The following is a 26,458-nucleotide window of genomic DNA, read 5'->3' as shown; positions in this document are numbered from 1 at the left end:
TGAAAGGCTAATTCTCCAAACATTATGATTTTAAAATTCATTGAGAAAAATGGGTCAGTATTAACAGAAAATAAGCTATTTATTAAATTTTATATAACGTTACTTCTTTGCATCAAATGAAATATCTATATAGAATTCAGGCAACTTATTGTAACTTGCTTTTACTGTCATATCTGTGAAATCATTAGATATAGGCAAAGGACATCTGATTAGTTTCTTTTTCTCTTTTTTTACTGCCCAAATGAGTGGCTCATTGTCTTGTAAATGGATTTGATCAATAAAGTAATTGAAAATCTCCTGGCTAGAAAGAACTTGCAGTTTCAAGGATGTTATGGATGAAAGATGACCACAAGTTTCCATGACATTAAGGTCAGAGGTTAAATGAACATTTAGGGCTTCCAGTGATCTGTGAACAGCTGCATGTTTTTTTCTAACTATGCATTATAAATCCTCAGTAAACCATTCATACAAGATCATTGCGACATCTGTTGTCAATATAATATATAAATACATTTCTTCTCTCTAGTCCTTATAAATTCTATTGGCTCTACTCCGAATTCTCACTGCAATTTTCTACTTTTCTGAGAGAAAAAAAAAGGGAGAAGAAAAGAAATGAAGAAAAGAGTTAACAAATTAGTGAGAAGGTATTTTAAAGGGATATTTTGAAATTCAAGTGTTTTAAAACATCTTAGCTCTATCTATAATCAGTAAAATTATCACTCAACAGCACCTTTCATCACCATTAATAATCTCCCCTCATGTGAACACTTGAGTTAAAAATATTTCCAAGAAAGTAAGTACAAAAATGTAATAACAGAAAACATTGCTATAGATGTTTTGCTTGCTTTTCTGAACATGACATATGTTTTAATTCTACACTGGAACTTCATTTGGCTCTAAATCACCCTAGATCATACCAAACAACATGTTCAAAATGAAGATGATGGCTTACATATTATTAAACTGTTAACTAATCTGAAAAATTCAAAACTATGAATAAAAGCAGAATTCATCAGCTAATATGTCATCAGCAAGTTAATATTTAGAGACAGAGCTATATATAATAAGGGGTGTGTATGTGTGTGTTTAGATCTCAAAGTTAGATTTCTTTACCGACAAAATCAACAACTGTATAACCTACATACAATGTTCTTGCAAAATGATTTGACTTTGTGATTGCTTATTCAAGTAAAAATCAATGCAGAAATTAAAATTCAAACAAGTTGTAACAAAATGTTCAGAGCCATTTCAATTCAGGTTGGGATGGGATGAACTGGGAGATTGGGACTGACATATATACACTCCTGATACTATGTATAAAATAGATACCTGATGAGAACCTACTGTATAGCACAGAGAATTCTACTCCTGCTCTGTGGTGACCTCAATGGGAAGGAAACGCAAAAAAGAGGGGATATATGTATACATATTGCTGATGCTGCTCTACAGCAGAAACTGACACAACAGTGTAAAGCAACTATGCTCCAAAACAAAACAAAGTCATCAAATTTCCTTATCACTCATGTTAAGTCTGACCACAGAAACAAAGCTATAATTACTACTGATTTGAAAGATTGTGTCACCAACAAACATAATTTCTCAAAACAAGCTTTCCGTTTCATTGTTCTTTAGTTGCTAAGTCATGTCTGACTCTGTGACTCCATGGACTGCAACCTGCCAGGCTCCTTTGTCCATTGGATTTCCCAGGCAAGGATACTGGATTGGATTGTCATTTCCTCCTCCAGGGGATCTTCCCAATCCAGGGATCGAACCCATATCTGCTGCATTGACAGGCAGATCCTTTATCACTGAGTCACCTGGGAAGCCCTTCCTTTTCATTATATCAGGCATAATTTTGAATATCTACTTGTTGCATGATCCACAGCAGTCACATCAACTGGCTCTTCTATATCATCAATTTTGTTTTCTACAAATATGGTCTGCCTTCTGCATAACAACTTCTTCATTTAAAAACATTTAAAAGCCTGCCGATTTTAAAATACCATGAGCAGCTAGATCACAGTAGAGGTCTTAAGCATTATATTTGGAGTGTTTCATAGTAGTATAGAATAAAAGTCTTTTGCCAGAATATCTTATTTTCCAAGTATATGTTTCTAGACATTTTTTCTAGTAGAAGAAAAAGAAATAAAATATAAATATTAATTATATGTATATATTATTTATAGTTATATAATATTAATATTAAAATTTTTTTACTAATACAATATATTTATTCTAGTAGGAAACATAGGAATTTAAAAAGATTACTAAATATATTTTATTTTTAAAAGAAATACAGAAATTTGAAGGGTCAAAGGACTTGCCCATCTAAAGGAAGAATTTCTCGGCACTGTTACCCATGAACCTGACATCTTTCATTTCCACAGCAGTAAATCTCTGCCATATCAGCAGGTCTGACTGTTAATGACTCAATATCCCCGCAGCTAATGTTTGTCTGTTCTATTTATTCCCATTCCTGACATGGTACTGAATCAGGGAATAGCATCGACAGACATTGAAAAATATTGCTTTTCTATTAATTTTAAACGACCCTTTAATCTACATGTAAATTTGAATTGTATGAAAACTCAGCAGAGAAAGAAGAGAATCAGGGAGTCACAGCTCAAGCTCTTGGATCTGAGATGTCAGCATCCAGGGCGGGGAAAGAAGGGAGGGGGAATTAGACACCTCACAAATATAACACAGCAAGAGAGAACTGTTAAGCTAAAATATAAAAGAATATGGATTAAATTCATGCTCAGAGGTTCACAAAATATCTAAAACTTCCTACATATCAACTGTCACAAAAAAGACCTTGCAAAAAAAAAATCAGATCATGAAGATATATTTTTCAACTTTCACTATGAATTAGGTGCTTCAGTTAAGATTTGTAATACATACATGCAAATAAAAAATAATTTTAGCATCCGTTCATAGCTTAAAGTTAGTCATACAGTCGCGTCTGACTCTCTGATCCCATGGACTGTAACCCGCCAGGCTCCTCTGTCCTTGGAATTCTCCAGGCAAGATTACTAGAGTGGGTTGCCATTTCCTTCTCCAGTTCATAGCTTGCAAGGTATTTAATTAATTTAACTCAGTGAAAGTATAATTTAAAAAATCATAGGATTGTTGCCATTTAGCTGCTACATCGGATCCAAGTCTTTATGACCTCGAGGACTGCAGCATGCCAGGCTTCACTGTCCTTCACTATCTCCCAGAGTTTGCTCAAATTCTTGTCCATTAAGTTGGTGATGCTACCCAACCTTCTTATCCTCTGCTGCCATTTTCTCTTTCCTCCTTCAACCTTTCCTAGAATCAGGGTCTTTTCCAGTGAGTCAGTTCTTTGCATCAGATCGCCAAAGTATTGGAATTTCAGCTTCAGCATCAGTCCTTCCAATGAATATTCAGGGTTGTGAAGTCATCAGCCAATATATCATCAGCCAGTTAATATTTAGAGTCAGAGTTATTTATAATAAGTTATGTTTGTGTATGTGTATGTTTAGGTCTTGAAGTTAGATTTCTTTACTGTTAAAATCAATAACTCTATAACCTCCACACAACCTTCTTGAAAAACAATCTTGACTTTGTGATTGCTTACTTAAGTAAAAATCAATGTAGAAATTAAAATTCAAACAAGCTGTAAAAAAACGTTCAGAGCTATCACAGTTTGGGGTAGGGTAGGATGATGTGATTAGCTAACTTAAAAAGTCACCTCTGTTTCCTGATATTAAAGAAGGTATTTTTTCTCCTCTAGTAAAATAAAATTATCATTATTCTTTAGAAGTAATCATGTCAGCATAAGATTAGGTATACAGGTGGCATGCCTATTTCTATTTCACTAAAATAATGCATCGCTATATTTTTTAGAATAAAATAATTGTTTTGGATGTTCTTCCTGGGGAAAATAAATAGTGTAAATAGATGAGGGAGAATTAGAAACCATTAAAAATGTCATTTTACCTAGATTCAAACTTATAAGATAAGCATTAATTTTAATGATTTAATTAACAAATCAGAAAATTTCATCCTTTGAAATAAAGATAATTATTTTCAGAAAACAAATCTAATAATGTCGCACCATCAGTAACTTCCAGTTGAGCTTTTGCTAAAATACTTCCTGCCACGGTGAGGGCCTGACAGATGTAGTAACCCGCGTCCGAACGCTGAATGTTGGTAATTGTAAGGTCCCCAGTTGGTGACACAGAACACCTACTGTTGGGCTGTTGGGGTTGGTTTGGGAAGAGCAGGTTCTGTGGAAACAAACACAATTTTATCAATATTCTCTTCTCACTCGTTAGGAAAGTTATATCAACAGCTATTGCAATTAGAGAAATGTGGTTGAAAAAAAGAAAATACATAGATTTAAAAATATGGTGCTGAAATGTTTAGATGTCACAGAGTGAGTTTCATTGGGAAATTTCATGCCCTCGCTGAAGGAACAATCATCTAAAAAATCTAGGTCTTTATTTGGACCTTTTATTTCCTCACTGACTATCTGTGAGTTGCTGAATATTTTTGAAACATGGTTTCCCCATCTGTAAAATGGGCATAATAACACTTATCTGATTCAACACATAAGATACTGTGAGAATCTGAAATGTAACACTGACTATGTATGTGATTTATAAACTGCATCTTCTGTTGATCTTTTTAACTATTTGATGTAATTAACTGAATTTCTTCTAAAGCTGTTCAAAAATGTAACTGAGGCTGACAGAGAGACAGCTGAATCTACTTCTGCTGTAAGAATTCTGCAGGTTGTAACAGCTTTGCAAGGAGCTAGGTATAAATGCTATCATCTAAGTAAGATTAACCAAACCACTGAAAATGTAAAGAAAATGTGGGATGTTTCCGAAGCATTCATATGATGCTAAAGAATTTTTTAACATTACTCTTTTTAAAAATAAAAAGTTCTCTGCTGCTGCTGCTGCTAAGTCGCTTCAGTCGTGTCCGACTCTGTGCGACCCCATAGACGGCAGCCCACCAGGCTCCTCTGTCCATGCGATTTTCTAGGCAAAGAGTACTGGAGTGGCTTGCCATTGCCTTCTCCTAAAAGTTCTCTAGCTTACTATATATCTTGTATCATGACAAACAGCTAAATCACAAATCTGTAAAAGTTCTTATAAGAAAGCAGTAATGTTAACTTGGATGACCTATGCTGCTTTATTGTTGTTCAATTAAGAAAAACATTTGGGTATAATAAATCATATTGAGACATGCTTCCAAGTTGGATTATAAATAAGGATGTATCAATTTTTATGTTGTATTTACTTACCAAAAAAAGAACATTATAACCCTCTGGGATCTGTTTCTCCATATAGTAATTAATTTTCCAGGTTTGTAATTAAACAGTTCCAATACGTTACAATCAGGAGGTAATAACATTCAATTAAAGGCATAAGACACATTTTCACCTTAAAATGTTTTTACCCTTGAAGGAATACCAATGGAAGAGGATAAAATAGGGTATTAACACTTTTCAATTACGCTAAATGACTTTAATCCTGAGAATGATGTCCTACTTTAATTAGAAGCTCTTCTCTTTATTGCAACATGATGGATGTCCACTTTATTAGATTCGAGTGTGACACTATAAGCCCACTTTACATAAACATTACCATGTTATTAAACCCTTTCAAAAAGACGTGGTATTTGCTAGCATGTCAGGAATATAATTTCAAAAGGCTATTGCCCTCCCATAAAATTTGTATTATTTACTATTAATACATAAGGCTAGACTTTTTCATACACATAAAGAATAATTTGAGAAGAAGCTAATTCTCCTGTGGAGTTCAAATATATTACTGAAATAAAGCTTCTGAAGGAGAAGGGTCTAAATTTTAAAGCCACTTGAAAATGATACAATAACTCAAAGTGTGCACTTTCCTACAATTAGCCATTAGAATACTAATTTACATAGCACTAATCCATCAGATGGGCTTAATTCTCTCCGGGATCTCTTCCTCTACAATGTATTATCAGTCCACCTTCTAAATGATTCGTTGACATGGAAAATGGCATATGATTGAGGCTAACCCATCATCTTTATTTCCTGCTTGTAAGACATAGGCAAAAGGAAATAGATTACAAGCAAAAACCAGGAATTCTACAGAGCTCCTCTTGCTTGAAGTGCCTGGGTATCCTATTAGTGCTAATTGGGATTATCAGCACATATTGAGGAATATGGACCATTAAGCCCAGGCTCTTAACTCTCTCTCTCCTGATGGATAGTCATAGATCACTGTAAAAATTGGACACTGTGGACAGTAAGACCAATTATTTTTCCTAATGTACTTATTCATGATTTGAAAATTTACAATTTGCTCAAGCATTTCTCTTTTGTTCTCATTTACAATCTCCTTTCTCTCCCCGTCTCTATCCCCTTTCCTCCCTCCCCAAACCCTCTCTGATGTGAGGGAGATAGGTGAAGAAAACCAGATCTAAGATTATAATCAAATCAAATCAAATCAAATCACCTAAGTGGAAATCTTCTTCCCAGAGATCAGTATCTTTGGAATTAATACATGCCACTTTGTCAAATAATAGTAAAAGAAATATTTTAATGCTATTTGATCATTACTTACATAAAAAAATTAAAACACAGTGTAGCATATTTAAATATCATGTTTGTTGGGCCACAAGACCAATACACAACTGAAGCATTGCTGGGAGGGATCGGGGGCGGGAGGAGACGGGGACGACACAGAATGAGATGGCTGGATGGCATCACTGACTCAATCAATGGACATGAGTTTGAGTGAACTCCAGGAGCTGGTGATGGACAGGGAGGCCTGGCATGTTGCGACTCATGGGGTTGCAAAGAGACTGAGCAACTGAACTGAACTGAACTGAACTGAATTTACACACGAAAAAGCTGAATCTACATGATAATAGATACAATGATATTTGACTCACTACATGATTTAAAGTGTGAATGTGCAACAATCAAACAGCTTTAGATCATTATATTTGTATCATTTATAAATAATATGCTCATGTATATATTCACTATCAGTGGCTTGAGGGAATAACTTCTGTGGACCTCACAGCCCCCAGAGTGGGTGGGGGGAAGGGGATACAGGCATGAAGTAGAAACTCAGGTCTCTCCAGGTTCAAGGCTCCCAGCCTTCTCAGGCATGGGGTGGGTCTAGGGACAGTGGTGACCAGAGTGGTACTGAGCCTCTGTACCTGGGCAGAGGGAGCCCAAGTACCTGGCCTGAGGAGAAGATAAACTCGCCACTTCAGCCAGGAACAAGGCAAGGCAGGTGCATTCTGCATTTTTCCAATTTCTAACCTTCAAAATGTGTAAAGCACTTTTACATATAAACAATCACATAATCTTAAAAACTTATGTGAATTAAAATACCTTATCTTCATATTTTTGGATTGAAAACTAAGCTTCAGTAAAGTTAAACTGTGCTACAAAGATTATAAAATCATAAGGGGGGAAATGGCTTTAGAATTCTTTCCTTTTTTCAGGGTATGTGTGTGTGTGTGTATGTGTGTGTGTACATATTCAAGTGTGTTCTAAGTGTATCATGTTGCTTTACACTCACTTTAGTTTGGGATGTTTTCATCCGAAAGTGATTTTTAAGAATCAAGGAATTCTAAGAGGAGAAATCTATTGTATAGTTGTGTGAGTGTGTTAGTCGCTCAGTTATGACCGACTCTTTGTGACCCCATGGATTTTAGCCTGCCAGGCTCCTCAGTTCATGGAATTATCCAGGCAAGAATACTGGTGAAGTGGGTAGCCATTCCCTTCTCCAGAGGATATTCCCAACTCAGGGATTGAATCCAGGTCTCCCACATTGCAGGAAAATTCTTTACCATCTGAGCCACCAGGGAAGCCCAATTGTATCACTGAAAAGTGAAAGTTGAAAGTTGCTCAGTAGCGTCCGACTCTTTGCAACCCCATGAACTGTACAGTCCATGGAATTCTCCAGGCCAGAATACTGGAGTACGTAGCCTTTCCCTTCTCCAGGGGATCTTCCCAACCCAGGGATCAAACCCAGGTTTCCCTCATTACAGGTGGATTCTTTACCAGCTGAGCCACAGGGGAAGTCCAAGAATATTGGAGTGGGTAGCCTATTTCTTCTCCAGCAGATCTTTCCAACCAGGAATTGAACCGGGGTCTCCTGCATTGCAGGCGGATTCTTTACAGACTGAGTTGTCAGGGGAGCCCAACCGTATCATAACTAACTGATAAAAAGTGATGGCAATTAAGTTTTGGAACCATCCTGATGTGGGATGAGGCAGTGGCCAGAACTTTACCTTATCCTTCCCACCACTGTCTTTACATCCCACAAATTATGGGGGAAGTGAGTCCAACACAGAGCACTGCAGAAAGGGAGAAATATAAGTTGCCCATCCATACTGAGATGCTAAAACTGCTGGCGGGGGTGAGCTGTATAGGAATTTGGAAGAATGAAAAATGACAACAACCTCCTGAGAGGAACCTGCTCCAAGATGGTCTTCAGTTCAGTTCAGTTCAGTCGCTCAGTCGTGTCCGACTTACCTGAGTTTTTTTCAACAGGTTATCTTAATTTCGTCTAAAGTGTTTCCTGTCTCTGGCAAAGTTTTTAGACTGCTTGAGTCTTTTAATCATCATTTCCTATTTGTCCAGGATATTCATCTAAAACTTGGACTAACAACAGAGGGTGCTAAGAAGCAACACCAGTGGGTCCCTTCCTAAGACCTACACGGACTGCTTGGGAATGCCGCAGGAGAGTCTAGAATGCAAATATCTCTAGGGAGTGCCCTAGAATTCCCTTGGGAATGCACAGATTAAAGTCTTAGACAAATAACTCAATTTCTATTCTGGTTTAAGGGGAAGTTCCACTCATTGCTTCAGAACCTAGAGGCTTGAACTTGCCCAAGCTTGGACCAAGTTCTAAATGAGAAAAGTGGTGCATTCAATTCAATTTGCTTTTAGCAGAGTCTGAAAGATCATGCTGCGCAGAGAGGGCCCGAGAGGCCAAATCAGGACACAGCAAAGATCAGACAGGTATTGCTTTTTTCTTCTATTTAATGTATTATTTCCTGTCTAATTCCACCATGAGGGAATCCAGAGGGATGATGGAAGAAAATATTTCTACTACTCTTAAATGGAAGCATGTTTGCTGCTGCTGCTGCTGCTAAGTCACTTCAGTCGTGTCCGACTCTGTGCGACCTCATAGACAGCAGCCCACCAGGCTCCCCCGTCCCTGGGATTCTCCAGGCAAGAACACTGAAGTGGGTTGCTATTTCCTTCTCCAATGAATGAAAGGGAAAAGGGAAAGTGAAGTCGCTCAATCGTGTCCAACTCTTTGCGACCCCATGGACTACAGCCTACCAGGCTCCTTCGTCATGGGATTTTCTAGGCAAGAGTACTGGAGTGGCTTGCCGTTGCCTTCTCCGGAAGCATGTTTAAATTAATGATACAGAAAAGGTATTTATACTATTTATTTATGAAAGGGGGTTGAAACTGGTTTCTAGACTAATTAATAACAGAAATATTTTTGACTGTTTACACATACCCAGGATGTTCTAAGTGCTTTATAGACATACTAACTCAATTATATCAATGTAGTTCAATGCAAGAAAGCAAACTTATCCTTCTGTTAAGAGATTTTAAACAGCTGCAGGTTAGACTTTTCCACGTAATTTAGTCACACTGTATTGTATCTCTTCTACGTAAGATAAAAATTTTTTTAAATTTACACTCAAAAACAGAATGTTCTATTAAAACCATCTGACTCTCTCTTATCTTTAGAATCAACTAGTCTCTTTTTTAGAAATAAAATACATTCAACATTGATAAGAAGAAAGGCAAGACAGACTTTGAGGACCACCAGAGACGGGGGAGTTCAGAGATTTCAGAAAAGCAGTCAAAGCTTGCACTCACCTGGCTGCCTTCTTTTTGCCAAAAAACTGCTGGCTGTGGGTTTCCTTTAGTTTCACAGGGAAATGTCACTGTTCGACCTTGAGCAACAATCTGATCTCTTGGCCTAACCACAAACTGTGGAGGAGCTATAATTTAAAAGGAAAGAAAGTGTGTAAATATAAACTGTTGACAAAGAAAAATACATCAAAGGGAAAATCTGATACGAGGTGGACTGCTCAGTGTCAGACAGAGGCTACAGACGTTGATTTATTTTTAAGTATTTCTCAAAACACAACAGGAAAAAAAAGAGCACTCTATCAAATGTGAGGAAAGAAGTAAATGTATTAGTAGACACACTTTAAATGTACATTGCAAATCTTGCAGCCCATACACTTGCAAAGCAAAAGTAGATGTTTAATGATATTATAAAGATTTTAATAAATAAACATGGTATCCCCATATGGTTTTGTGTTTTGAATGAAGACAGAAAAAAGTCACTGCATTACTCAAATATCTACTTCCTGTGGCATCTATCTATTGACAAACATGAATTTCTCTTACAATATTTGCAAGACACTGTACTAGGCACAGGGATACCAGAAGGCATAGAATATGATCTCTATTCTCAAAGTGCTTAGAGTGCTTATATTCTAGAATTGAGGAGTTGCAGTCTTGAAAACATCAAATTGAAGGTATGGGAATTACATACAGAGATAACAAACAATATACAAAAACACATGAAAGTGGTTGACTAATTCATTTCACTTAGATTAATAAGCATTTGGCAATTATTATGTTCCTCTACTGGGCCCTAGAAAGTGAAAATTATTCAAAATATTGAAATATCAATAACCTCAGATATGCAGATGTCACCACCCTCATGGCAGAAAGCAAAGAGGAACTGGAGAGCCTTTAAATAGAGGTGAAAGAGGAGAGTGAAAAAACTGGCTTAAAACTGAACATTCAAAAAACGAAGATCATGGCATCTGTTCGCATCACTTCATGGGGAAACAATGGAAACAATGACAGACTTTCTTTTCTTGGGCTCCAGAATCTCTACAGATGGTGACTGCAGCCATGAAATTAAAAGACACTTGCTTCTTGGATGAAAAACTATGACCCACCTAGACAGCATATTAAAAAGCAGAGACATTACTTTGCCTACAAAGTTTTGTCTTCTCAAAGCTATGGTTTTTCCAGTAGTCATGTACAGAAGTGAGAGTTGGACAATAAAGAAAGCTGAGCGCCAAAGAATTTATGCTTTTGAGCTGTAGTGTTGGAGAAGACTCTTGAGTCCTCGGACTGCAAGGAGATCAAACCAGTCAATCCTAAAGGAAATCATTCCTGAATATTCACTGGAAGGACTGATGCTGAAACTGAAGCTCCAATACTTTGGCCACCTGATGTGAAGATGGTTTCAATAGAAAAGACCCTAATGCTGGGAAAGATTGAAGGCAGGAGGAGAAGGGTATGGCAGAGGATGAGATGGTTGGATGGCATCACCAACTCAATGGACACGAGTATGAGCAAGCTCCGAAAGATAGTGAAGGACAGGGGGCCTGGCATGCTGCAGTCCAAGGGCACAGAGTTGAACATGACTGAGTGACTGAGCAACAACTGGGCACTAAAGATACACAGATAAAAAGCATCTACATTGCAGCCGTGAAGGCACTTACAGTCTAACAGAAAATGCAAACCACGATCATGATGAAAACAACAACAAGATTAAAAACAACAGTTCTGTAAGATGGTGGTAAAATCAATGACAGAGGTACTCTCAGAGCAGAGAAGCACTTAAATTTTAGTATACATCATAAGGGTCATAGGACTTCAGGAAGAAGGGATCCCTTTGTGTTATGGTAGCTGTGAAAGGCTTTATGCAGGGCGTGGATATTATGGAGACTTGGAGGAAAGGGTGGCATTTAGAGAAGTGGAGAGATGAACACATTCTCAAGAAAGGAGCTAACTGAGCAAAGTATAAGAAGCAAAAACACATCTAGTATACATTGAGTAATGCAGGAGGAATGGAGAGTCCCCACTGTATAAACATCATTGGCTACAAAAAATGGATTTGTATCCGGCCCTTCTTCTCAGTCTAAGAAAGGCCTGAGAAACATAACTGAGGATTTTATTCTGGCAGCTTTTAAGCTGCTGCTGCTGCAGGAGTGATAAATGCAAAGCAGAAATTTTAGATTCTTTACCACTTTAATGAATGTAGTCAATAGTTTGTGAGGGAGACTGATTAGTCAATAAAGTAGGTTGTTTAATTGGAAGACCAGTAAAATGGTGCAGGCAAAACCACTGAGACGAAGGTACCAGTAACTCCATTAGAAAATATAGGGACAGGGTAAAAAAGCTAAGAAAGTTCAGGTTTAAATTTGGGGCTAATTGTAAAGAGAAAGAAGAAAGAGAAAAACAGGACAGTATGTAACAGGAAGTTTTCACAAGGACATCATCTTCATAGCAAAACTCGCTCCTGATGAAGAGAAAACAGCAGGTTTATTCCATGACTTTTCTAATCATTTGTTTCCAGTGTAACTCCTTGCTTAACACTAGAAGACTTAAGAGCAAGAAAAAAACTACAATGAACTCTAATTTTTAGTACCCGGTGTACATGGCTACAATCTTAATATTTGAACTCTGAAGAATTTTAACAATAGCACTATTCGGTAAAGTCCTTTACCTAGAATTCCTCCAGTTCTTTAAGATTACATAACTGGAGGTCCAAGAGTTGAGTCAGTGTAGGGTAGCCTCAAACATCCACCCAATTACTCATCCTTACAAGAAGACTAGCATAGAAACAGCAGCAGCAATTTTTTTTTTCCCAAAAAAATTTACTGAGACTTGTAGTGGCTTATTTTTTGGCGTTCTATTATACCGCCTCCTAATTTAACACACTCAACACATACATTAGGGACTGAAGGAATAAATCTACTAAGTGAAATTTTCTTCTACAAATATAGATAACAGAAGACTCAGTTTAACAGGATGGAGAACCCAGATTTATAGATCTATTTGAACAGAACGTGGTTTATGTTGCCCTGTATTTTCAGTAGATTACTTGCTTCTTATAATCTTATTTCTACACAATTCCACTGAATCAGCAGTATCATTGATTTTTGCTCCTTATGTTTTCTAATAAGAGTGATAGTTCAAATCAATGTTACAAAATTACTTTAGGAATGACTATTAAAACACTGCAGTGTCCATTTCTCAATAAAGATGTGAAACCGCGAGATACGTACACCAAAAATATTAAGATTGGTCTCTATAATCTGTAATATCTAAAGAAAAAGTATATACATTAAGAAAAATTAAAAGATCGATGTATTTTATTTCTTTTAGTAATTCCACGAAAACGTTTACTTCCAAAATGGACATTAAATAAGTAAGAAGTACTGAGTAATTTAGCTTGTAACTTATCATAAAAATAAAAGTGAGTATAGTAAAAATTAGTCTTTGATAAAAATCACATATACCGCTTATTAGTTCACTTGCATTGCTCTGGACAAGAAATAATCTAAATTGACTCTCATAACTAGCTAGTACAATAACAGTAAGAATTTAGGACTTCCAGATGTTCAAGCTGGATTTAGAAAGCAGAGGAACCAGAGATCAAATTGCCGACATCTGTTGGATCATCAAAAAAGCAAGAGAGTTCCAGAAAATAATATGCTTCTGCTTTATTGACTATGTAAAAGCCTTTGACTGTGTGGATCACAACAGACTATAGGAAATTCTTCAAGAGATGGGAAGACCAGACCACCTGACCTGCCTCTCGAGAAATCTGTATGCAGGTCAAGAAGAAACAGTCAGAACTGGACATGGAACAACAGACTGGTTCCAAATAGAGGAAGGAGTACATCAAGGCTGTATATTGTCACCCTGTTTATTTAACTTATATGCAGAGTACATCATGCGAAATGCTGGACTGGATGAAGCAGAAGCTGGAATCAAGATTGCCGGGAGAAATATCAGTAACCTCAGATATGCAGATACTATCACCTTTATGGAAGAAAGCAAAGAACTAAAGAGCCTCTTGATCAAAGTGAAAGAGGAAAGTGAAAAAGTTGTTACTCAACATTCAAAAAACTAAGATCATGGCATCGAGTCCCATCACTTCATGGCAAATAGATGGGGAAACAATGGAAACAGGGGCAGACTTTATTTTTTGGGCTCCAAAATCACTGCAGATGGTGACTGCAGGCATGAAATTAAAAGATGCTTGCTCCTTGGAAAACAAGCTATGACCAACTTAGATAGCATATTAAAAAGCAGAGATATTACTTTGTCAATAAAGGTCTGTCTAGTTAAAGCTATGTTTCTTCCTGTAGTCATGTATGGATGTGAGAGTTGGACTGTGAAGAAAGCTGAGTGCCGAAGAACTGATGCTTTTGAACTGTGGTGCTGGAGAAGACTCTTGCGAGTCCCTTGAACTGCAAAGAGATCCACCCAGTCCATCCTCAAGGAGATCACTCCTGAACGTTCATTGAAAGGACTGATGCTGAAGCCGAAACTCCAATTCTTTGGTCACCTAATATGAACAACTGACTCATTAGAAAAGACTCTGATGCTGGGGACAATTGAAGACAGGAGGGGAAGTGAATGACAGATGATAAGATGGTTGGATGGCATCACTGACTCAATGGAAATGAGTTTCAGCAAGCTCCGGGAGTTGGTGATGGACAGGGAAACCTAGCGTGCTGTAGTCCTTGGGGTCATAAAGAACTGGATACAACTGAGTGGCTAAACTAAACTGAGAGCCCCATATGCTCTATAAAGTCCTTCTTTATATAATATTTAAAATGTAATACCTGAGAATACACATGATTAAAATCATCAGATGAAAGATTAAATGAAAGCAATGAAAATATGTTTTCTAATTTAAAGCATATTATACTCACTCTGTTTATCTTCTATCTCAGTAAAATTACTGTCTGTACTTTAATTATTTAACTACAGACTTCTTGCATTTGATTTTTCAAGCTTTCAAAAACTTTAGGGTGGATGAATGATTTCAAAATAATTTTGGAATCTAGAATCTACGATTTTAACACAGCTGCTAAAATATTCAATTCAGTTCAGTTCAGTCTCTCAGTCATGTCCGACTCTTGGGAACCCAGGAATCGCAGTATGCCAGCCCTCCCTATTCATCACCAACTCCCGGAGTTCACTCAAACTCATGTCCATTGAGTTGGTGATGCCATCCAGCCATCTTAGCCTCCATCGTCCCCTTCTCCTCCTGCCCCCAATCCCTCCCAGCATCAGGGTCTTTTCAAATGAGTCAACTCTTCACATGAGGTGGCCAAAGTATTGGAGTTTCAGCTTCATCATCAGTCCTTCCAATGAATATTCAGGACTGATTTCTTTTAGGATGGACTGGTTGAATCTCTTTGCTGTCCAAGGGACTCTCAAGAGTCTTCTCTAAGACCACAGTTCAAAAGCATCAATTCTTCAGTGCTCAGCTTTCTTTATAGTCCAACTCTCACATCCATACATGACTATTGGAAAAACCATAGCTTTGACTAGATGGGACTTTTGTTGGCAAAGTAATGTCTCTGCTTTTTAATATGCTGTCTAGGTTGGTCACAACTTTTCTTCCAAGGAGCAAGTGTCTTTTAATGTCATGGCTGCAATCACCATCTGCAGTGATTTTGGAACCCAGAATAATAAAGTCAGCCACTGTTTCCGCCATTTCCCCATCTATTTCCCATGAAGTGATGGGACCAGATGTCATGATCTTAGTTTTCTGAATGTTGAGCTTCAAACCAACTTTTTCACTCTCCTCTTTCACTTTCATCAAGAGGCTTTTTAGCTTCTCTTCACTTTCTGCCATAAGGGTGGTGTCATCTGCATATCTGAGGTTATTGATATTTCTCCCAGCAATCTTGACTGCAGCTTGTGTTTCTTCTCGCCCAGCGTTTCTCATGATATACTCTGCATATAAGTTAACCTCTAAAATAAGGATTGGCAAATAAACACATCTATCTATCCACATTTTGGAAAATATATGATTCATCTATTTATTCCTTCAAAATGTGTTATTTATCTACAAACTATGAGATAGTCTGCTTGGTATAGGAGATAGAAAACAAAATAAAAAACTGTTCATTGCCTATGGCAGAGACTTCCAATTAAATAACAAATAAAAGCAAATACCACAGAGCATGATTTGAATAACAGAAAAATGCAGAGGACATGGGGGAGAAAAGATTTGAAGAGCACACAGTAGATAAAGTAATGCTAGGTACAGAAGAGAAAAGATGTTGGGAGATGGCCACATCTGAATTGTATTTTGAAACAGAAGTAAGAGTTCAGGAAATGGAGAGAAGTTGGGTCACTTGGGACAAAGGGAGGCAGAAGTGATATAGATAGGTAGGGTGTGATAATTTATACTAAAGGAGCTTAAATTTTGCCCTAGGAAGTATGCAGATCTGTTCAAATATGTTTATGCAAGAAAGATTTAGAAACAGTATTAGAAAGAATGTTCTTCCTAAAAGAGAAAAGGCAGACATGAAACTGAAAAATCTCAGCCACTTGGAACAGAAAATCCACTTGATAATTGCTATATTTATAGTAGCACTTAAATATAATATTTTGTAAGAACTCTTAAAGGACAAGGAAATTCTGTAATATTTACCACTGATGACCAGGAAATCAAAGTTTCTCGAGTTTTTACCCAGTCCTGTATTTTTAAAGACTACTAATGAAAAATGCTTTCAGCATTTGTGTTATTCATGCTATGAAATATCCTTTCATGTGATAATTCTTTATTTTGTCCTTTTATTCCAAGTTATAAATACACTGTATTTCTAATGAATCAAATTGTTTCTTGTCACTCAAACTAAAACCACACTAATCTGAAACTAGATTCACCTTTTCATTTTTAAAATTAAAAAATAAAATTGAAAATATAAAAGCATTTAACAAAGCAAAAGATTTTAAAAGTATTCAAGCCTCTGAAAATGTACATCCTTTCTTATTGTCATCAGAAGTTGAGCCACTGGAACAAATTACATCAATCACTTTTACTTCTGTAGACTCTTCCTCTGCCCAAGATCTATATTGTAATCTTTTGTGAAGGGATATCATATGAAGGAATTTATTTTTGAGGGTTTTATTTTTAGATTTTTTTTGATGTGGACCATTTTAAAAATCTTTATTGACTCTGTTTCAATATACATATATTTTTTTAATGTTTTTTTTTTTTTGGCTATAAGCCATGTGGGATCTCAGCTCTCCAGCCAAAGATTGAAACCGTACCCACTGCATTGGAAGATGAATCCTTATCCACTGGACTGCCAGGAAAGTCTCTTTTTGAGCTTTTAAAAATGAAAAACTGCATCAATAATTCTATTGATAACACTTCACAGTTTCAGTATTTCTGCCAGGTGGCACTGAAAATGATTTGAAAAGACAATACTTGGCTGATGGCACCAATGGGAGTGAAGAGGCAGAGAGGTGGCATTTTATCAAGCACAATAGCACAATGTGTGCTCTCCACAGAACGGATTTTCTATGATGGCTCTCATTAGATATTAAAAAAAAAAATTAGGTCCTCAAGCTGACAATTCAAAACACACATTTAAACCCAAATATGAATTAAAGAGTTAGATTTATAAATTCCAGAAGAATATGCTGGTTATAAAAATGGCAATTCTTTTATATATTTCTAAGACAGAAGACTATAAAATACATATTTATGTCTTTTAAACAACCCAAAGCATTAGACAAAGCTCATATAACTATGATGTAACAACCTACTTGCTTAATCTGTTATAAGAGATTATACCTTACTGCTTCAGCAGCAACAAGAAAGGAAATGAAGAAAACAGAGGGGGACAATTCAACGTTCAAGTACACATGCACAAGTTTAAAAGAATATCTCTGTGCAAAAAGTGCATTGGGGGATTTCCAGAAGAGTAGACCCAAATATAAAAAGGTCAATTAAGATGAGAGGTCTGGTACTGTTCACCCAAAACTGTGTTTTAGAGAATTTAAATACAATACACAGTAAATTAGATTTGATTTCTGCTAAATTATGCTTTGATACTCATTCAGCCCAAGCTGGCTTCAATCAAAGTCACGCTACAGCTCTGTTATGCTAATTCCTGCTGGTGTGAGTGAGTGGGTGATATGGAAATCAGATGGCAAACATGAGCAGGAAGCCTACGCTGAACATGCGGTGGGCTTGGAGACGCAGGATGGGGGACCCTAAAGGTTAATCACATCATGTTCAAAGCTGTTTTTACAGGAAAATATGACTTTCTATGGCAGACATGAACATAGAGACAGTCATGAAGCAGTTGCATGCATTAATATGTGACAAGGCAGTTATAGGCACACTCTTCAGCTCTTTCTTTAGGTATAATTTTGTGCCTGAGTGAATAAGCTTCTTATTCCATAACAATAAAGATTATGACCTTTGTATCTTACACTCAGGTATTATTTTTTAAAAATATTTTTACTGGTTAAATTCCAGTATTTTCTAAAGCATATTTGAAATGTACATTCTTTCATCATTTGCTTATTTTAAAGACTTGGTGAGTTGAAAACTGTTTAAAACAGTAACAATAATTAAAGATCAATTGAGTGCTTATTAAGGGCCAGAAGGTGTGTTAAACCTATCCATAGGCATTATCTCATTTAATATTCACAGAGCTCTATGCCTTAACTTCTACCATTATGATGTAAAGACCAGTAAATTGAATCTTATTAAAGGCTTTTAAAGATTAAACCGATAGATAGGAAGACAGATGATTTCTGATCCATTTGCGAGTTGGACCTCTTAAACATGTGGTTCACTTCAAATCATATGACTGAGAATTTACCAAACACAAGGGTAAAAATAATATGATACGGTTTCCAGTATGGTATAATATTGTTAAAATCATAACATGCTTTTCCTAAATAATTGCTGTTATTGTTAAAGCACATAAAATCTATAATCTTGCTCTTTCTGTACTACCTAAGTACAACCTTTCTGAAGTACACTTATTTCAAGCCATTCTTCATTCAAAACCTACAGTGCCTTTTCTATTGCTTGCCATTGCCAAGCTTGTAAATCACTCTCCTCTATGTATCATTTTGTCTTCCATCAGCTGTCCCAGGGTTTTATTATCTGGATGCTCACCTGTGCTCAAACCAGCTCCAACATTTCAGCAGACGAATCTACCTTCAATCACTTGCATACGTATTTGCTTGTTTTAGTGATTAATCCGTCTTGATATCTATTAGTCTTTGAGCCATCTTGTCAATAACGATTAACCTGAACACACTCTAATCTTGTACTTTTCCTCTGTTCTTCCCACTTGAAGGTACTTTCCCTGGCTTGCATTGTCTCATTTCTCTATCCCCTCCCCACACCCACTGCCTGTGTGCCTTCAGTGTTCTGTTCCACTGTAAGCTCTTACCGGTAAGATGTGCTGTTTACTATTTTGCAATGATAGAGTATCTCTATTTGGCCTGGAAAATCTCCAAATAATTTGGAATAGAAAATTAAGGGGAAAAGTTACTTTATTATTATAGTAATCGGGGTGGGAAGACATCAAAGAAAATATGTTTGAAACTATTTCCTAATTGATTTTAATATGCCCTTCTGTACATCATTCCACTGCACCAAAAACTTACTGTAAAATGAGTAGCCACCACCGTGGAGTGACAAAAGCAACATACAAAATACACAGGTACTGTGTAACAACCAATTCTTAAGTTCTCACAAAAAAAATTAGTTAATACGCTTAGCCCCACCAACAGGAAACAGCAAGAATTCATTTCATTAACATGAAATGTAGAACAGGAGTTGAATATTTACTCAGTAATCAGAATAGGTCGGCTTCTAATTGATAAATGACTGTTCCTTCAACCTATTTAATTCTATTTAATTTTTACTATTTAACACTTCACTTGATTTCCAAAGAACTTCTGTTAATAATATTGGAAATGCATAATGTCATGAAAATATTTGATTTAAAACTTATTAACACATAATCCATTTCAAGGGAAGCAATGCATTTATAATGAAAAATATAATTTAGGGATATAGGATTTAAAATTATCATTTTTATAAACCCAATCTAATCACATTTTATTCATTTGTCACTGTTTTTGAGAAATATAAACTATTAAAGTGCTAAATTATCTACATTTCCAATTAATCATTTTCTTACTGAGTCCACGGCAATAACCCCTCTAGATGAGTGATGTGGTTTCTTTCTCACCAGTGCCTTCCTTCTAACTAATATTAAAAATTCTTGTTCCATAATAAAAACCAATATCTATACCTTTTTCAACAATAATAATCTACCTCTCTATATGTGATGTACATTATATATATGTTTTTTTAATGTCAAACTGAAAAAGCAAAACTACTGAATGGTTTACTGTTTCCATAAATACGGAAAGTAAAATGGTCAAAAAAATTGAATGACACAAATCACAATCTTTAGATACTTTGTCTATTTAGATTTCATATGCTACTCTCCATCCATGAGAGGTCTCACATGTACAAACTGCATTCAGTCCGTATATGTGAGTAAAAACCTGTGCCAATTATGCAGCTATATTCTTTGTATTTTTTAACCACTGGTGTGGAATTTATTGATTATGGGAAGACTAACTTTTGTAGGTTCATATAATATTGAAAAATAAAGTAACTCATGGTCATTCAAAATCTGTTGACTAAAGTAGGCTGTGAAGCTAGTCAAACATGTTCTATAATGTAACTATAAAATAATGTAAGTGGCTTTCTAAATTGACTGTTTTAGTAACTGGGAAAGCAAGTCTAAAGAGCATCAAAGGTACTGAGTTTTGGTGGTAAGTGGGACATGCAAATGAAAAGCATGTGTATGTTTTGTGATAGTGATTAAAACCATGCTCTTTAATTTACAGTCACAGATAATATGCTTCTTCTTGAAAATGAGCAATGTAAATATGGAAAATGAAATAATTCTACAACTATTTAGAAAAAATAGAATGCCCTTGCAAAGCATAAGTTCATTTGTTTCAAAATACCTTGCACATTTAAATCTCATCAGCAAGCATGTAAAACAGAGTTAAACAGCTCCACCACACAGCTTCACTGGACCCTGATGCTGGGAAAGCTAGAAGGTAGGAGGAGAAGGGGATGACAGAGGACAAGATGGTTGGACGGCATCACCAACTCAATGGACATGAGTTTGAGCAACCTAAGCCTGTCTGGCATGCTGCAGTCCATGGGGTTGTAAAGAGATAGGACTGAGTGACTGAACAACAACCCCACAGACATTTTGGACTTAACCTTAATTTTTTTTTTACTGGAAGCCCCAAAGCAATAAATCTGCACTAGAAATAAATTCAGATGTTGGTAGTTTAACTCATATAATAGCATTTAATTATTTTAAGCATTTACTGGTTTTATTTAGTGTCAGGGTCTGAGGATACTAAGATCTCTGTTCTTTGGAACTTACTGCCTACCAGAGGAAACTTACATGAAAATAATCAAGCATGACACAACATGAGGAACATGGTAAGTATTGTAATACAGGATGTCCCACCATTACAAAAGTAACTTGACTGTCTCCGACAGCTGGGGAAAGCACTGAAACAGAAAAAGAGACAGTAAGAGATAGATATGTTCTTTTGAGATAAAGCAGGTAGGAAAGGAAGCAGGTGAAGTTGTTCCTCATAGAGGTTCCACACATGCCTTATGTTAGAGACAGAAGCTTTCTGGATTGCACCAACGTACTATTACCATCACCTGGCTTCACCGACCCCTTTAGAAAATCAGGTAAATGTTTGTTAAACTGAAGGATTATGCAGGTGGAACCATGTATTTCTCTATGTAAATGGTCTTTACTGACTTTAGCAAGTCCAATTTAATCCTCTAATGGTATTAAATATTTCTGTATTGCAACAAATTTAATAGTTAACATAAAGTGTTTTGTTCGACATGTTTAAAGATCATTTTACACATTAGTATATGTGAAATTACTAAAATAGATTTGCACTTCAATTATAGGCAAGTATAGGAAATCATTACCTACAGGAAATCATCCTAAAATCTAACATATGATTTTAATGAACTCTTGAATTCTCTAGGTTATAAATGGAGAAAAATTTAAACAAATTCTGATTTTTGAAAACCACATTTTCCCATATTATTCTGTCCGTCACCAATAGTAACTTTGCTTCTGTACTTTGCTTTCCTGACTGAAATACTGAGAATACAATAAAACAGTAAAATTTTGTTTTCTTTAAGAGAGTGTTAATTTCCAAGGAAAATACCATTAATATTAAATCTAATGAATTATTAAATGCAACAATATTTACATTATTCTTTAAAAAGATCTCATTTTCACCAGGGGAATAAAAATAGTCAAAGGAGTGGTTAAAAAAAAATCCTCTCTAGATACTAATTAGGAAAACTAGAGTCCTCAGTATTGCAAGTACAAGAGGTTGTAAGTGTGGAGGTGAGGAGGGAAAACTATAGCTTAAAAAAGGCTCTTCGTGTAAATGGTGAGACAAGACATCCATTTTCACTCACTTAACCTGTCAACTTGCCAGAACTGTCATGTCAGCACTCCAGCTAAACCAAGAGGGCTGATCACATCCCATTATCTCATTTTTTAGAAAAAGATTGCATGAAGATGCCAATCAGAAAAAAAATGGGCGGGGGGACTTGCAACTAAGGAACAAATGTACTGATGCTGAAGTGCTGCTTAGTTAACGGAATTTTAATATGCAACTGCAATGTTTCTTAATAACATTAATTACACGCTTAGTAAGGCACCATCCTAACTCATTAGTGCCTTCTTTTTTGTTGTATTTTATCTCCTACTAGCAGAATGGGGACTATATGATTGGCCTGTTACCATTAATGTGGCTTAATCTTTTTATAGCACTATTTAAAGCTGCTTGCATAAACATTTTCTAGGCAAGTATTACCTATGTGTGCATATGTGTGTATCAATTAACTGCACCAACACTTGGCGTACCCCTACCATGTGTAAATGTTATGCTAGACCTAGAGGCAGCAGAAAGATAAACACAACAATGTATTTACTGACAAAGAGCTCATAGTTTTGTAGGGGAGATGAAAATAATATCCTCAATAAATCTAGGAAGTAATGTTTGCCATAAGAGATATTTAAAAAGGCATTCAGACATATTTTAATTCAAAATTTAATTTAATTTGGTAGTTTATATATTTTTAATGAATCTAATTATGTAGTATTCCCTTGAGTGACATTTCATACATTTAAAAAAGTAGTATAGTAATTCAAATGTCATGCATATAATATTTAAGTGTAATGTACATCATGATATATATTTTACAATATATATATAAAGTTGTATCTTTCTGTCAGTGAAATATTGTAATTTATAAAAGTGAAAATTTTTCTTAGAAGGAGTGATTAACACATTAATGCTATTTCTTTCTGACAATAGCCAGTGAAGTCTTCTAATACTAATCTCATAATACTGTTTCTACTCTTCCTTGGTGGTTCAGATAGTAAAGAGTCTGCCTGCAATGCAGGAGATCTGGGTTTGATCCCTGGGTTGGAAAGATCCCTTTAAAGGAATGGCAACCCACTCCAGTAGTCTTGCCTGGAGAATTTCATAAACAGAGGAGCCTGGCAGGCTACAGTCCATAGGGACACAAAGAGTCAAACATGACTTTTACATTACTGTGATATTTGATATTTACAGTACTTTACTTTTAACTACTAAGTAAACATGCTGTTTATTTTATTTTTATTTGAAAAGACTCCAAAATTAATGAGATTTTTATTATTTAGATTAAAATTATAAGTTTTTAATATTTAGGTTAATATAATGAAATAAAGGCTTTTTGCTCCACCTTCCTCTACAGAATGCAGCAAAAGAAATGAATAATATGGAAACACTACCATAACACCAAACCACAAACTATGAAGTCCTTTTGCCAATCATGGTTGAATCTGGAGGAAAATGAGACAGGAAATGAACAATAACTAGACTCAATCCACAATTCTTTATCAATACCAATTTCACAAAAAGTATCTCATCAACACTGCAAGAACCCATTCCATCATCCCTTGATAGGGAAAAGGAGATTGGAAGTTAAGAAGGAGACTTGGGAAATATAAGAGATGACTTCAAAGTTAACCAACTAAAATTCACAAGTCAGGAGAGACGGTACTATAGGAAAAAAATGGCCTAGTTGATTATGGATAGGGAAAGTTTAAGGTGGCCCCCATGACCTTCACTTCCTGAAGTTACTCCCATGATTATTATGTGACCAAAGGGATTTTGTAGGTGTAATTAAGATCACTAATCAGTCAACCTTAAGATAGGTCTTAGGGACCTTAAGGTTAATTTAGGGGTGTAACCCAATCACAAAAGACCTTAAATCAGGGGATTTTCTCCAGCTGATAGCAGACCAAGAAGTGAGAGGTAAGCAAAGCCCCTGAAGGAATCAAGGGGTCACTGCTGACTTTGAAGGCTGTGGTAACCATGTTCAAAGGTTAGCAAGCAAATTGGGAGCAGCTTCTGGCTGGCAGCAAACAAGAAAATGGTGATGTCAATGCTACAGCTACAAAGAACTTAATACTGCCAACAACCTCCATGAATTCTGAAGTGGATTCTTCTGGAGAGTCTCCAGAGAAGTGCTCAGCCTGCTCAACATCTTGACTTTGCCTATGAGGTGCTAAGAAGAGGACTGAATTGAGCCTGATTGGACTTTTGATCTACAAAACTGTGGCCTAAAAATGGTTGCTGTTTAAAGACAGAAATATATAGATTAATGGAACAAAACAGAAAGCCCAGAGATAAATCTATGCACCTATGGACACCTTATCTTTGACAAAGGAGGTAAGAATATACAATGGAGAAAAGACAATCTCTTTAACAAGTGGTGCTAGGAAAACTGGTTAACAACCTGTAAAAGAATGAAACTAGAAAACTTTATAACACCATACACAAAAATAAAATAAAAATGGATTAAAGGTCTAAATGTAAGACCAAAAACTATAAAACTCCTAGAGGAAAACATAGGCAAAATACTCTCCGACATAAATCACAGCAAGAGCCTCTATGACCCACCTCCCACAATAATGGAAATAAAAGCAAAAATAAACAAACGGGACGTAATTAAAAGCTTTTGCACAACAAAGGAAACTCTAAGCATGGTGAAAAGACAGCCTTCAGAATGGGAAAAAATAATAGCAAATGAAACAACTGACAAAGAATTAATCTCCAAAATATACAAGCAGCTCCTGCACCTACCTCAATCCCAGAAAAATAAATGACTCAATCAAAAAATGGGCCAAAGAACTTAACAGACATTTCTCCAAAGAAGACATACAGATGGCTAACAAACACATGAAAACATGCTCAACATCACTCATTATCAGAGAAAAGCAAATCAAAACCACAATGAGGTATAATCTCACACTGCTCAAAATGGCTGCCATCAAAAAGTCTACAAACAATGCTGGAGAGGGTGTGAGAAAAGGGAACCCTCTTAAACACTGTTGGTGAGAATGCAAACTAGTACAGCCACTATGATGAACAGTGTGGAGATTCCTTAAAAAGCTGGAAATAGAACTGTCATACAACCCAGCAATCCCACTGCTGGGCATACACATTGAGGAAACCAGAAATGAAAGGGACACGTGTACCTCAGTGTTCATCGCAGCACTGTTTATAATAGCCAGGACATGGAAGCAACCTAGATGTCCATCTGCAGACGAATGGATAAGAAAGCTGTGGTACGTATACACAATGGAGTATTACTCAGCCATTAAAAAGAATACATTTGAATCAGTTCTAATGAGGTGGATGAAACTGGAGCCTATACATAGAGTGAAATGAGTCAGAAAGAAAAACACCAATACAGTATATTAATGCATATATATGGAATTGAGAAAGATGGTAACAACTACCATGAAAGCAAGACAGCAAAAGAGATGCAGATGTAAAGAACAGACTTTTGGACTCTGTGGGAGAAGGCAAGGGTGGGATGATTCGAGAGAATAGCATTGAAACGTGTATATTACCATATGTGAAACAGATGACCAATCCAAATATGAAGCTGCTGGGCTGGGACAACCTAGGGGGATGGGATGAGGAGGGAAGTGGAAGGGGGTTCAGGACAAGGGGACACGTGTAAACCCATGGCTGATTCATGTCAATGTCTGGCAGAAACCACCACAATATTGTAAGGTAATTAGCCTCTAATTAAAAGCAATAAATTTTTTAAAAAGGGTGCTGTTTAAGTCCCTCAATTTGTGTGCACTTGTTACACAGCTTTGGAAAAACTAGTATACCTAAAAAGCATCTTCATTACAAAGCAGGAAGTATGAAGGAAGATTAAGAGGGTGTTATATGGAATATAGGGAGCTGGCAACCTAAAGTGGTCTGTTCTGTACTACTAAAATCACTAGCATACCAAGAAGAAAGTAACATGTTTTTTGAGAAAATATTCAAGATAAGAGTCTAAGCAGAGGTTACTGAATGACCTTGATACTTTTCACTTTCTCTTCTGCAAACGTGCAAACTCTAGTTTTTAGCCATTAACTAGATGGTTAATCAAATAGGGACTAAAACAGGTTCTATGCAAAACTAAATAAAACA

General features: G+C 36.2%; 1 protein-coding gene across 5 annotated transcripts in view; it reads right to left on the bottom strand.

Moving 5' to 3' along the window:
• Positions 1-26,458, bottom strand: part of ROBO2 (roundabout guidance receptor 2) — a 699,021-nt gene that overhangs the window by 111,831 nt on the left and 560,732 nt on the right. For all 5 annotated transcript variants that reach the window (XM_055424356.2, XM_088836149.1, XM_088836153.1 and 2 more), the window contains exons 7-8: positions 9,884-10,008; positions 4,079-4,250 (exon numbers count right to left, since the gene is read on the bottom strand). In XM_055424356.2, the coding sequence (XP_055280331.2) occupies positions 4,079-4,250; positions 9,884-10,008 (297 nt within the window). The remainder of the gene's footprint in view (positions 1-4,078; positions 4,251-9,883; positions 10,009-26,458) is intronic.

Source organism: Moschus berezovskii, chromosome 1 (genome assembly GCF_049115385.1).
Source record: "Moschus berezovskii isolate FMDL1 chromosome 1, NW_MosBer_1.0, whole genome shotgun sequence".
Lineage (NCBI taxonomy): Eukaryota > Metazoa > Chordata > Mammalia > Artiodactyla > Moschidae > Moschus > Moschus berezovskii.
Note: the sequence above shows the minus strand (reverse complement) of the source record. Positions and strands in the feature narration are given on the sequence as shown.